The 12890-nt window shown below is 43.8% G+C and overlaps 1 protein-coding gene across 1 annotated transcript; it reads left to right on the top strand.

Moving 5' to 3' along the window:
• The first annotated feature begins 10333 nt into the window (after positions 1–10333).
• On the top strand, positions 10334–12044 carry SPINT4 (serine peptidase inhibitor, Kunitz type 4). The gene is made up of 2 exons (XM_075527717.1): positions 10334–10448; positions 11863–12044. The coding sequence occupies exons 1-2, from the start codon at positions 10334–10336 to the stop codon at positions 12042–12044; spliced, it is 297 nt and encodes a 98-aa protein (XP_075383832.1).
• Positions 12045–12890: the final 846 nt, after the last annotated feature.

The following is a 12890-nucleotide window of genomic DNA, read 5'->3' as shown; positions in this document are numbered from 1 at the left end:
CTGATGGCAGTATCAAAGAGAAATTCCCAGAATCCTCATGAGAAGGTCACAGCCTTGTGGGTGTGGGTGATTGACAGGCTAGACTCCACCCCTTCATTCTTTTATCACGTGAACATGAAATCATGTAACTACCACATTATTTTTAAAAGGGGGCCAGAAATAAGAGTTACTGTTCAACGAATGAGGACGGTTATGATGGTTATGAACTTGATTGCTACCACCAAAGACAGACATTTGAGTCCACCAGCCTCTCTGCGAGAGCAATATGACACTTTCTGCTCCACAAAGATCGACACCTCCCAAACCCACAGTAGAACTTCCACTCCTCCCTGTGTGATCTCTATGAGTCGTCATCAACTGACTGGTAGTGAGTTTAGTACAATCAGCAGTGATCCGAATGTCCTGAAACCTGAAATAGGTCTCTCAGGGCTCAAACTCCTTTATTGAAGTTAAAATGTCCCAGTCTTGCTATGAGATGGCAAAAACGTGTTCCCCTGTGCACGGAAACGCTTAAAAAGAAAAGTTAGAACGTTTCTCATAAAGAGAATTGACGTTAACCGCGTCTCTGAAACATTGAACATGAATTTTCCATTGACTTCTATCCAGAGGTGTTCTGAAATGTTCACTGTGTAATTTGAAGGAAAAATTAGATCTTCAAAATAGTTGGGAAAATTGATGTGAAGTCTTACATTTTCGACACTCACGCGTGATCTCACCCCTTCCATGTATGTGCTCTTTCCCTTTTCCTTTTTCATTTCCATTCTTCTCAAGTTGTATGCTGGCTCTGCAGTGTCCAACGTGCAGTCTCTGCATGGATTGCACAGCCTCCCACCCCAAAAAGAAACACCTGCTGCCATCTCATCAATTCTAACTCCTGGTGACCCTACAGGACAGAGAAGAACTGCCTCTTTGGGCCCCACGCCTTTCAATCTTCTAAAGGCTGCAAAGCACCTGGTTCAAACCACAGGCCTTTTGCCTGGCAGCTCAATGTGCAGCCAACTAACCACCATGGGTCTGTCAAGCTTCCCTGGGACGTCTCTTCATACCTAATTCTTTTTCAACGATTTCTTGTCTTTATTTTTGTCTTATTTTTTAATTTGTGGGTCTGAATTCTCCTCATACTTAAAACTAGGATGAAAAATTAATGAATCAATGTAACTCAATAGCTGAAAATATAGTAGGACACGATCTAAGAAATGAGAGCTGGTGTGGTCTAGTCAATGCAATTTTCTGAATCAGTGTTCCAAAAAATCCCAGAAACAAGCCTAAAAAACAAGACACCAAGAAGAAAAAAAATTGGGGGAGGGAGGGACTTGTGCACTTTTCTTCTCCAATCTGACCCAGCCCTGGAGCGCCTATCACTACTGTGAGCACCACGTCTCTCTGAGGCTGTGGGATGGAGGATCAAAGATGCAGGCTGCCCCCGCCCGCGCCCACCACCCACCACTATTCCCAGCGTCAGTGAAGGGGCTCAGGCCATCCTGTGTCCCCACCGCCTGGGCCACAGCCAGGTGTGCAGAGAGGCACCCATTCCAGGGTCTTCTCAGCCTCTCCTCCTCCTCCCCGCTCCCGGTCCTTCTCCCACCACCTACTGGGCGGGGTCCTCTGGCGCAGGTCTCCCTGGGCCCGTAGGAGTAGTGCACACAGGAGCAGGGCGGCCAGCAGAGCCCGGGCTGCCATGACTGTGACCGCAGCCTTCCTCTTCTGAAGACAGCCAGAGCCTCCCTGAAGGTCCCTGGAGCCCTGAGCAAGGAGAGCGAAGCCAGGAAGGGGACGAGCTGATCCCGGGCTCCTTGCTGCCACCTCTGGTCGACCTGGGCAGTGCAAGGAGCCCTGATTCCCGCCCCCCCTTTGTCCTTTTTCTTGTTTTCTTTTTATTTATTTTTTTTGGTCTTATTTTATTTAATCATTTTATTGAGGGGCTCTTACAAATCTTATGACAATCCACCATTCAACTGTAGTAAGCACACTTGTACATATGTTGCCATCATCATTTCCAAAACATTTTCTTTCTACGTGAGCCCTTGGTATCAGCTCCTCTTTTTTCCCCTCCCTCTCCTACCCTTCCACCCTTTTGAATCTTTCATCAATTATATATTATTATTATTATTTCATGTTGTATACTGTTGGTTGTCTCCCTTCACCCACATTTCTGTTAGTCATCTCCTTGGTGGGGGGCGGGGGGAGCTATATATCCAACCTATAGGTTCTTCCTTTCTACCCCATTCCCCTCCCCCTGCCCCGCCCCGACTGTCCCCCTACCCTCATGATGTCGCTACTCCCACTACTGTTCCTGCGGGGTTTATCTGTCCTGAATTCCATGTGTCCAGAGCTCTTATCTGTGCCAGTGTGTGTACTCCAGTCTTGCCGGATTTGGAAGGTAGAACTGGGTCGTGGTAGTGGAGGGGAGGACACATTCCAGAACTGGAGGAATGATGTGGCTTTAGTCGGTCGGTGCTATACTGCACCCTGATTGAATGGTCCCTTCCTTGGAAAACCCACACAGCCATCACAGGTGAAGTCACAGGCGGGTCTTCAGTCTTTCTTGGAGCCAGCACATCAGCACTGGCTTTTGCAGCCCCCTGACCTTCTTCATTCTGCTCCGTCCATTCCTGGCCCTCTTTACTTCAGTTCTTTTTCTTCTCATGCGGGCTGTGTCTTGCAAGTCTGTTTTTAGGTTCATTTTTCTTTGCATAATCCAAGGAATCATAAATCATGCCTGAGCCACTGGTCTTGCCACCGGCAAAATGAGTTCTAAATCCAAAAATGACAAACGATCTGGTCTCATACACTTGGCTAGTTTTGGGTAACTTTCTGTCTTAGGCACTGCTTTGGTCCAAGGATGAAGGGCATCAGTGATCTTTTTTCCCCCCACTGAAGTTGTCAGTTGGCCATGCATGAACTTCCTAGTTCAGAGAGTTACTGTGTCACTTATGATGGAGCAGACACTCAAGCATCCAGGCAAGAAAAGAAGCATGTGATGTTCTTTTCGATGTGAGACTTAGGCTTTGGCCAAGGGACAATTCCTCCTCTCATTACACAGTCACTAACTGTGATAGTCTGGGTTAACTAAAGAAACAAATTCATAGACACTTACACGTGTGTAAGAGAGAACTTTATATCAAAGAGTAATTGTATATTAAGAAAACATCCCAGCCCAGTCCAAGGCCATACATCCTATGTTAGCCCATATGTCCGATACCAGTCTATAAATTCCTCTTCACACTCACACGACACATGCAATGACGCCGAATGCAGGAAGATCACAGGCCAGTGGGTGGAAAGTCTTATGGATCCAGTGGCAGTGGAAGCATCTCATCGCTGGCATGAGTCTCCATGTGGCTCCTCCAGCTCTAGGGCTCTGGCTCCATCAGCATAGCTCCTACCTTTTCAGCAGGAAGACAAAGCAGAGAGAGTATATGCCCTACCTCCAGGGAGGAAGGTAGGAGTTTCCAGAATCCTCAGGAGGAGGCCAGGCCCACACAGAGACCTCATTGGCTATGACCTGATTGATAGGCTAGACTCCAACCCTATAACCTATTTAACAAGTTGACATGAAGTCATGTAACTACCACACTAAGCATTTGCTGTTGTTGTTCCCTCACCTTTGCTTGCCACTATTTCGCCCTTAACTTGTCCTTAAGAAACCCTGGTGGCACTGTCAAGTTAAGTGTTGGCCTGCTAACCACAAGGTCGATGGTTCAGACCCATCCCCTGCTCCACAGAAAGACGAGGCTGTCTCCACCCATAAAGATTTACAAGGCCTAGAGTCATTATAAGTAAAATTGACTAGATTTGCAAAGCCTCCAAAAGTCTGTATCGATGGGGTCACTATGAGTTGGAGGCAATTCAGAGGCAGTAGGGTTTAATGACTTTAAGGCCCCCTAGGGGTCAGCAGGTTAAAGGTGGAACTGCAGTTCAAATCTGCCAACCACCCTGCTGGAAAAAGAATCAGTTGTCTGCTCCCATAAAGGCTTACAATCTTGGAAACTTTTTGAGGTAGGTCTACTCTGCCCTGTAAAGTCTCCATTAGATAAGTCTGAGTTGACTCAATGGCGGTTGGTTGGACTGATCATGTCTTTTTCTTTGTGGACTTGGCATTGGCCAGGACCAACTTCTCCTCTCACATAACTAACCTTCTCTTTTTGCTAAAGATGTGTTTTTCCTTTTCTGAACGATCTAATTTATTCTGTTTCCTAATTGCAAGTGAGTTTACAGGGGGGAAGAAAATAAATAAACACACAATTTTAAAAGATAATGGCTTCCAAAAGAGCAAAGATCTAAATGGCACCGTGGAATTATTATGTCAACCCATGGATTATGTCAACCCATGACATTATTATGTCAATCCATGGATTAATTATTTTACAACTCGATTATAGGGAAAGCCTTTCTAGCTGTGATTGGACTCAAATGCCGAGAAAGACACATACAATTGCATAAAGTAAATATTTTAGTAAAAACGTTAACAACTTGGAGGAAACATTTATGATATGTCATAACTAAGTGCTAATATTCCTAAAATATAAAGAGATTTTAGGTCCCAAACCTGTTATTAAAATATGGCAAGACAATCTATAGCATGTGAGAAAATATTTGAAACCATATATCTGAAAAAATGTTTAATATCCACAATAGCTGTGGAGCTCCAACAACTTAACAACAAAAATGCAAATAACCTCATTTTAGCCTCATTTTAAAACGGGAAAAGGATAATTGAATATAAGATACACAAATAGGGGGAAAGGCTGTGGACACATCTCAAAGGCAACCTGATTGAAAGGCATATTATAAGATGCTCAATACTATAAGGAAATGCAAGTCAAAACCACAATGAGATACCATCTCACATCCACAAAGATTGCCATGATCCCCCCTTAAAAGAGGAAAATAGCAAGTGTTAGTCAAGACAAGAGAAAAAAAAAGACAAGTATGGCCACTAGCCTGTCAATCACGTTGCCACTTGATGATATCATTTGGAAGGGCCACCAAGATAAATGGCTCTCTGGAGGTGGCCCACTCTGCCTTCACCTTCATGCTGGCAAGCCACACGGATACCTGTGCAAGTCCTTGAGATGTGTCCACAGCCATTGGATCCAAAAGACTCTGCACCCACCAGGCTGTGTTCTTCCTGCATTCTGCACCATTGCTTGTAGCGGTGAGTCTGAAGAGGGATTTATGGACTAGTATCATACTTATGGACTAGTATCAGACTTACGGACTTGATCTAGACTAGACTGGGATGTTTTCCTGATATATATAAATGCTTCTTGATATAAAGTCCTTGCTTACACATGTAAGTGTTACTTAATGTGTTTCTCTAGTCAACCTGCCCTAACACACTCCTGATACTAAAACCAAGCAAAGACCTCATAAAGACAAAAAACTACAGACCAATATCCCTCATGAATATAGATGCAAAAATTCTCGACAAAATTCTGACCAATAGAATCCAACAACATAGTAAAATAGAAATAATCGTCATCAAGTAGGAGTCACACAAAGGATGCAAAGATGGTTCAACAATCTAAAAATAATTAATGTAATCCACCACATAAACATGACAAAGAACAAGATCACATGATCATATGAATCATTGCAGAATAAGCATTTGACAATATCCAACACCCATTTCCTATATATATATATATTGGGGGCTCTTCCAGCTCTTATAACATTCCATATATCAATTTCATCAAGCATATTTGTACATATGTTGCCATCATCATTTTCTAAACATTTTCTTTCTATTTGAGCCTTTGATATCAGCTTCTCCAACACCCATTTCTACTAAAAAAAAAACCCTCAATAAAGTAGGACTAGAGAGAAAATTTCTCAACATATTAAAGGCCTTATGTGAAAAGTCAACATCCAATATCACACTCGATGGGGAAAGACGGAAAACATTTCCCCTGGAAATGGAAATTGACCAAGAGCCCTGATCACCTCTCTGGTTCAACATCGGGCTGCAAGTCGTCGCCAGAACCATTAGACAACAAAAAGAAATCAAGATAATACAATTGGGCAAAGAAAAGGCCAGGCTCTCGCTATTTGAAGACATTATAATTTCATATGTCGAGAACCGCAAGGGCTCCACACAAAAAGGCTACTGGATGCAAGATTGACAAGCAGACACCAATCGGATTCCCACGTAGCAGGAGGTGAGGGCGATGAGAGCTCAGAAAACTACATCAAAAAAACAATTGAAGAAACAAAAGTTCTATCCAAAGAAAACTGCAGGGCGTGAGTGCCAAAGAGCAAGAGACATACAGAATCCTCTGGTTTCTCTTCAGATCGTATAAGTCTTTTGTCTTTTCCAAATGGAAGACTGTCCCATGCCCACAGACAGAAAGGACACTTACTATTGTGAACATGTCAATACTACCAAAAGCACTCTATGATAAAATGCAATTCCAATCCACATCCTAACTTCATTCTTTAAAGAAAAGGGAAAACTAGTTGCCAACTTCATATGGAGAAGAAAGAAGCCCAGGATAAGCAAATGACTTCCCAAAAAGAACAAAGTAGGGTGTCTTGCACTACCCAACACCTACTTCCCAGCCACAATTCTCAAAATGGCCTGTACGGGTAGAATGATAGATATGTAGACCAATGAAACAGGATGGAAAACCTAGAAACAAGTGCATCCACCTACAAGCATTTAGTTTTCGACAAAAGGATCAAAAAACATGAAATGGGAAAGGAAAAGCCTCTTCAACAAACGGTGCTGGAAATATTGGGTCCCCATCTGCAGAAGAATAAAACAGGGCCCATACCTTGCACAGAAACAACCTCAAGATAGATTAGAGACCCAAATGTAAACCCCAGAGCTATAAGAATCATCAATGAGAAAAATGTTAAGAAAAAATCACCAATGAGACTATTGAGACAAACTTAAAGATCCTATTGCACAACATACATGGATTATCAAATATAATAAAGGAAGATAACACAGAGTGGAAGAAAAAATAGATGACTGGGACCTATTAAAAACAAAACACTTCTACACATCTAAAGACTTCATCAAAAGAGTAAGAAGAGAGCCCACTCATTGGGGAAAAATATATCTTTAGCAATGACACAACAGGCAAGGGACTAATTACAAAGTCTACAGGATTCTGCAACACCTGAATAAGAAAAAAACTAATTAAAAAGTGGGCAAAGGCCATGAATAGACAATTCTCAAGGGTCGACCCTCCCTTGGCTAACAAACACATGAGAAAATGTTCAAGATTACTTTGCATCCAGAGAGATGCTCATCAAAACAACAATGAGATATCTCCTTAGACCCACAGCAATAGACCCATTCAAGAAAACGGAGAGCGACAATTGCTAGAGAGGATTCAGAGAGATCAGAACTTTGTACACTGCTGGTGAGCTTGTGGGAATTGATGTGGTGCTACCTGAGACAACTGGGAATAGAAACACCATACGACTCAGCAATGCCTTTGCTGGACATGTGCCCCAAAGAAATAAGAGACAGGACACGCGCAGATGTATGCTCTCCCATGTTCATGGCAGCACAGTTCATAGTAGCAAGAAGTTGGAAAGAGCCCAAATGCCCATCCTTAGAAGAACAGATCAGAGAACTCTGTTCCGTACTCACAATGGCATATTACGCATACCTAAAAACAGCCAGGGGAGACCTCGTGGCTTCGATGGACGTGAAAACCATTATGCTGAGTGGAGCTAATCAATCACAAAAGGACAAATGTTGTATGAGCACGCTGCTAAAAGGACAAACACCAAAATGAAGGTGGGCTTCTGCTCTCAGGTCATGTAATCGTCCACTCTTGTCCCTCAACCACAGGGTAGAGACCCTGCCGATCATCTCTGAGCCACATACCACCCCCTTACGTGTACATATTCTCCATGTACATTTAAGGTGCATGCCTATGTACATCTTAAAAACCGCTGTGACAGAAGCAACCTCACCTCCACAGGGGTCACTTTTCCAAGATGTGGGGAGAAGGGGAAGACCATTCTGCTCCTACCACACGACATTATGCTGAGGTCACCCCAAAACAACAGACACGCCTGCAGGAGTGACCAGCAAGCCTTACTGGAAATTCAAGTCAAGCAGGTGTGAGGGAAGCAGTTATGTCTAGGAGAATGTGATTATGTTTCTGTTGGTGGGTAAGCCAGGGGGAGCAACCTCCCATTTGGGGAAAAAGTGCTTAACGATATTTACATAGAACACAAGGGGGGGATATGCCCAGTACTCTGTTTCTGTTTGGACACATTTGATCTAGTTTTTATCCAACCCTTGAGAACCCAGGCCATGTGGTACAGACTACTGGAATTTTAGCCTCTGGCCTTTGAGGCCCACAGCATCCTTCCTAGGCCACACCAGAAGGATTCCATGTGCAAACACCATGAAGCAAACTGGGCTTTACCTCAAACTCACCTGTAGCAGATTTAATGAGCTGCCATACTCCCTTGGGCTTAAGGCTGAAGCGCCCAAATAAGAAAAGAAACAGTTGTTATCCCAAGGTTATGGAATTGGCAGCATTGGACTTTGGTTTAGATCCCTTGTTTTGAGGGTCCCAATCAATGGTGGCCTGGGAGTACTATATATTTCCTATTTAAATGCCCTCCTCGCTTTCTTATGACATGTGGTAATCTGGTAGGTATGATTCTGCCTTTGTGAATGAGTGTTATTGAAATTGTTGCCTGATCACCAACCCCCATTGTTTATGTAAAATAATGTCCAACCACTTAAGAATTTAATCTGTACAAGTCAACAATTTGTCCATTGCAGTCTGAAGCCAGCCTATATTTGTCTAATTTCCTTTTCTCAACAGTGTTTTAAATTCTATACTATTGACTAAATTAATAGCACTATCAATAAAATTACCTTATGCCCCAGGGGTTGGTTTATAATGTTCTCTATCACAAAATGATAATGATATCTCTAAAGTGAACTAGAGACATATACAAACATTCATGAATTGATTTGGGCTTGTGCTTAATTCCAGCCCCAATCTAAGAAGAGTTAGCTCTTTTGACATGGCCCTGCTTAATGCTCACCCTCCTGAAGAGACCACTAAAGATGTGAATGCTGTAACAACATGTGGTGAAGAAACCAGGAGGTGCCCAGCTATCAGAAGAATAGAGTCTGGGATCTTAAAGAGTTGTCTTCAGACAAGCAGCTATCTAAGTGAGGCATCAACTAAGTTCACAAGGAAGAAGCGCATCATCAGCCTGTGTGATCGAAGGATTGTAAATAAAATCCAAATCCAAAGGAGGGAATGGTAGCAGAGCTTAAATTGTGAACATACAATTTGCAGACGGCTGTGGGTGACGGTGGAAGCCCAAAATCCACTTTCAGGGTCCGCACATGGCTTCTCTAGTGAATCCCTCTGACCATAGTCGAGGGATGTAACCGTGCTGTCAAACAGAGAGCGCTGTACAGTCGGTTATGACAGATGTGGTTAGGTCAAAATGTAATGTCTTATCATTTGATCTCCCTTTGAACTCATTTTAAAGTTGCTTCACTTAATATATATATACATATATATATCTCACTGGAACCTGGGTGAATTTTAGTAGTAGATTCTATACTGAGAATCATGTTGTATGAATAAGACATTTCCTGCAGTTGATTGTTTTACCCTGGTCACTCCTGATTGCTAGAATACACTCGCTGATATGCTTGGGAAGAAGGGTCATGATATCTGCAACTTAATTTTCAGTAAAAATAAATAGTAATAAACTAACAACAACAACAAAAGCATGGACCCTTGAGCCAAATTCAGACCTTAATTCCACGGCCTAATAGATGAGAGACCTTGCACATGGCAACTTAACCTCTGCCTGTTTCCTCGTGTGTAAACTGATGACAGTAACCATACCTATTTCATAGGGTCTAGGGGATAATTGTATAATTTAGTATAAACAGGTGGCTTAAAATTGCACCTGGTGTGAAGGAAGTACTTTAGGGGTTAGTTACTCTCCTTACTCTTCCTATTGTGTTTATTACACTCTTTCTGGTGTGCTGGTATCCGTCTGCTGTTGAAGGAAGCCATCCCTGAGTTATTCCTCGCTCTAATGATTCTCCCCTCCCAGGTTAAGCCTGTGCAGGTGCTCTGATTCTTCCGTTTCTATAGTTTCTGGACGAACACGGAACTCCCTATCAGGGGTCTCATCAGCCTGGAACCTTTTGTTTCATGGCTGGGTACCCAAGCATTCATTGGTCGACTCATCATCTAGTAACACCCCGTCCTGGCCGTTGGGGTGAGGGGTGTGGGCTCAAGTCCTCTCAAGAGCCAAGCCCCAAATATAACATCGGGTGAGATACCCAAATCATCCTTCCCTGCTGCTTCCCTGCGCCATGAAGCCTACCAAGCTGGGGTTTCTCCTAGGGCTCTTCATCTGCTCCTGGTGGACTGTCCCGTTAATGGGTGGTGTTGCTAAAATCACTGAGTTGATTTGCGGAGAGCTCAAAGGTATGAGAGAAATCCAACAGCCACATCGAATCTAGAAGGGAAAAGTCGTTGAAAGAATCTGCTTTTCAACAACCATGAGGGCGGGAATAAATGTTCTGAAATTGTGCTGAGTGCACATGACTAGACAGTTAGATTGCATGATAGGTGCGGTATATGGCGATAAAACTGTTTTTTGAAAAGACAAAAAACCCGCTTTCTAGGTGGCCTAGGCAGGTGCCTCCATGCTGCCAATTCTCACAGGCCGGCAGGCCCTGGCTCGGGGCTCCCGTGGGAAGTGGATGAGAACAGACGGGAGGTACAAGGAAATCGTTTCCAGGTGGAGCGTGCTTTTTAGCGTTGTCCAACGAGACGGAAGTCGTTTGGATTGGGGCGGGGTGGCCAATTTCAAAGATTCTAGACCACGAGCATGTGATTTCAGAGAAGAGGCAAAGGAAAGAGGGCACTAGAGACGGATTGATTTGAAGTCTTGTCTCTAGCTGGCCTCTAGACATAAAGCAAACCTGACTAGGCGGTCCTTGGGCCAAGGAGCTCACAGTGCTTGAGGGAAGGGCAATTAGGCTTTCTTCCCAGCTGCACTTTACAGGCTCGCTGCTTCCAGAGGACAGGAAGGTGGCATGATCTATGCTGTGAGTTCGACCCTCCAAATTCTGGCGCTGCCCCTTTCCTGTTTCTCTCCGTTTCGGGAGGTCACTGTGAGCTGGAAATAAGGTCATGCATGTAACTCACTTTACTTCAAAAGCTAGTTTTCCCAGGAAGCCAACTCCAAGCTGGCTACTTGGGAGCGGCGTGGGGAGCAAAAGTCCCCACAGTGGCCAGCACAACCACAAACGTGGCTATTTGGGCCACTGGCTCCCCAGTGGAACAGAGGGTTTGTCTCTGGGAAGGCGACGAAGAAAAGATGGCAGAGACAGACGTATTGATATTCTTTGCCGGTGGTTAAAAGATAGCAGAAGGGCCAGTTATCCAAATGCATAATCTGCATGAGAACGTGAATCCATGAAAACGAGGGAGTTAGCGCTCTAAATTCTGTGCTCTGCCTGTTCCGGAAACAGAGGGACATGAGGACATGGAGAAGCATGAGATGAATGAGCCTGAACAACATGGAAACTGAAACTGGGGGAAACTCGCCACCTTGCACCAGCTCGTGATGGAAGTTCCCCTTTCACTTCTCACTGCTTCTCCAAGTCACTGCCCGAGACCAGCGCTTGTGGGGCTTACCTAGGTTGGCTTTGTCTGAGGGGCGTTTTACCAAAGGACTCTAATTCCAAAGAAAAATCACTTGGCTTTCTTGTAACCTTGACTATGGGATGTTTCCCAGCTAACACAATGGACTTATTAGTGCCCATAAAGAAAGATAAGCCCACCTGCCGAGTCCTAGCCCTCCCGCCTAACCAGAAGGACATCTCTCACACAGATCCATGCACAATGGATGTGGAGTCTGGCAGCTGCTTTGAAATTCACTTTCGATATTTCTACAACAAAACGTCCAAAACGTGTCAAAGTTTTTTCTACAGTGGCTGTGATGGCAACCTGAACAACTACAAACTCAAAATAGAATGCCAAGTCGCCTGTGATGAACATTACAAAAACCGGTAAGGAATCCGTTCCTGTTGTAGATCAATGGGAGTCGGGAACGGAGAGGTTCTGAGATCCCACAATATGAAGAAATAGATCAGGACCTACCACTAATTTTGCAGCATGCCAAGAGCGATGATCCTAAATCAAAGTGTTTAACAATGGAGCTGGAGCTCATGATCCTTTTGTTTATTTCTCCAGTGAGGAAATAATCCTATCATGTCTTGAACGATTGCAATGTGCCAGGCACTTCATGAAGCAATCTGCATATGCTGATACGATTTAAAAGTAAAATTGTCCTAAGATTGTGATGCTGAATTCACGTAACCTATGAGGAAACCCAAGCCAGTAGAGAAAACTAACTGGCCTAAGATTTACAACCATATCTGATAGTCACCCAGTCACTGGCCATCTTACATGCACAAGGTCACCCAAGCCGAGTCTTTTTAACTACTAATCCTGTGAACACCCCAGAGCAACACGCTATTTCACATCACTAAATGTCCATCTCAGATTTGCATACTTCCCCGTCATGGAGACTAGAAGGTCCGTGGAGTCTAACAGGGCCACCATGGAACTGATTTCCAAAAGGCTGAGATGATGAATGGTGGTAACCTTGGGAGTAAACTTCAAAGCAAAAACAAAAAAACAATGTCTTATTTATTTATTATATCCCTAGTGAATCTTTACACTGCACATAATAGCACATGACGGGCAATGATCGAGTTTTGAGTGAGTGAGTGAGTGAGTGAGTGAGTGAGTGAGTGAGTGAAAGAAAGAAAGAAATAGATCAATGGAACAGGAGGGATCTTGAAAGAGTGGACATCCTCTGGGCATTCCCTGAGATAAAAATGACCTAGATGAATC

Source organism: Tenrec ecaudatus, chromosome 12 (assembly GCF_050624435.1).
Source record: "Tenrec ecaudatus isolate mTenEca1 chromosome 12, mTenEca1.hap1, whole genome shotgun sequence".
NCBI classification, from domain to species: Eukaryota; Metazoa; Chordata; class Mammalia; order Afrosoricida; family Tenrecidae; genus Tenrec; species Tenrec ecaudatus.
Note: the sequence above shows the minus strand (reverse complement) of the source record. Positions and strands in the feature narration are given on the sequence as shown.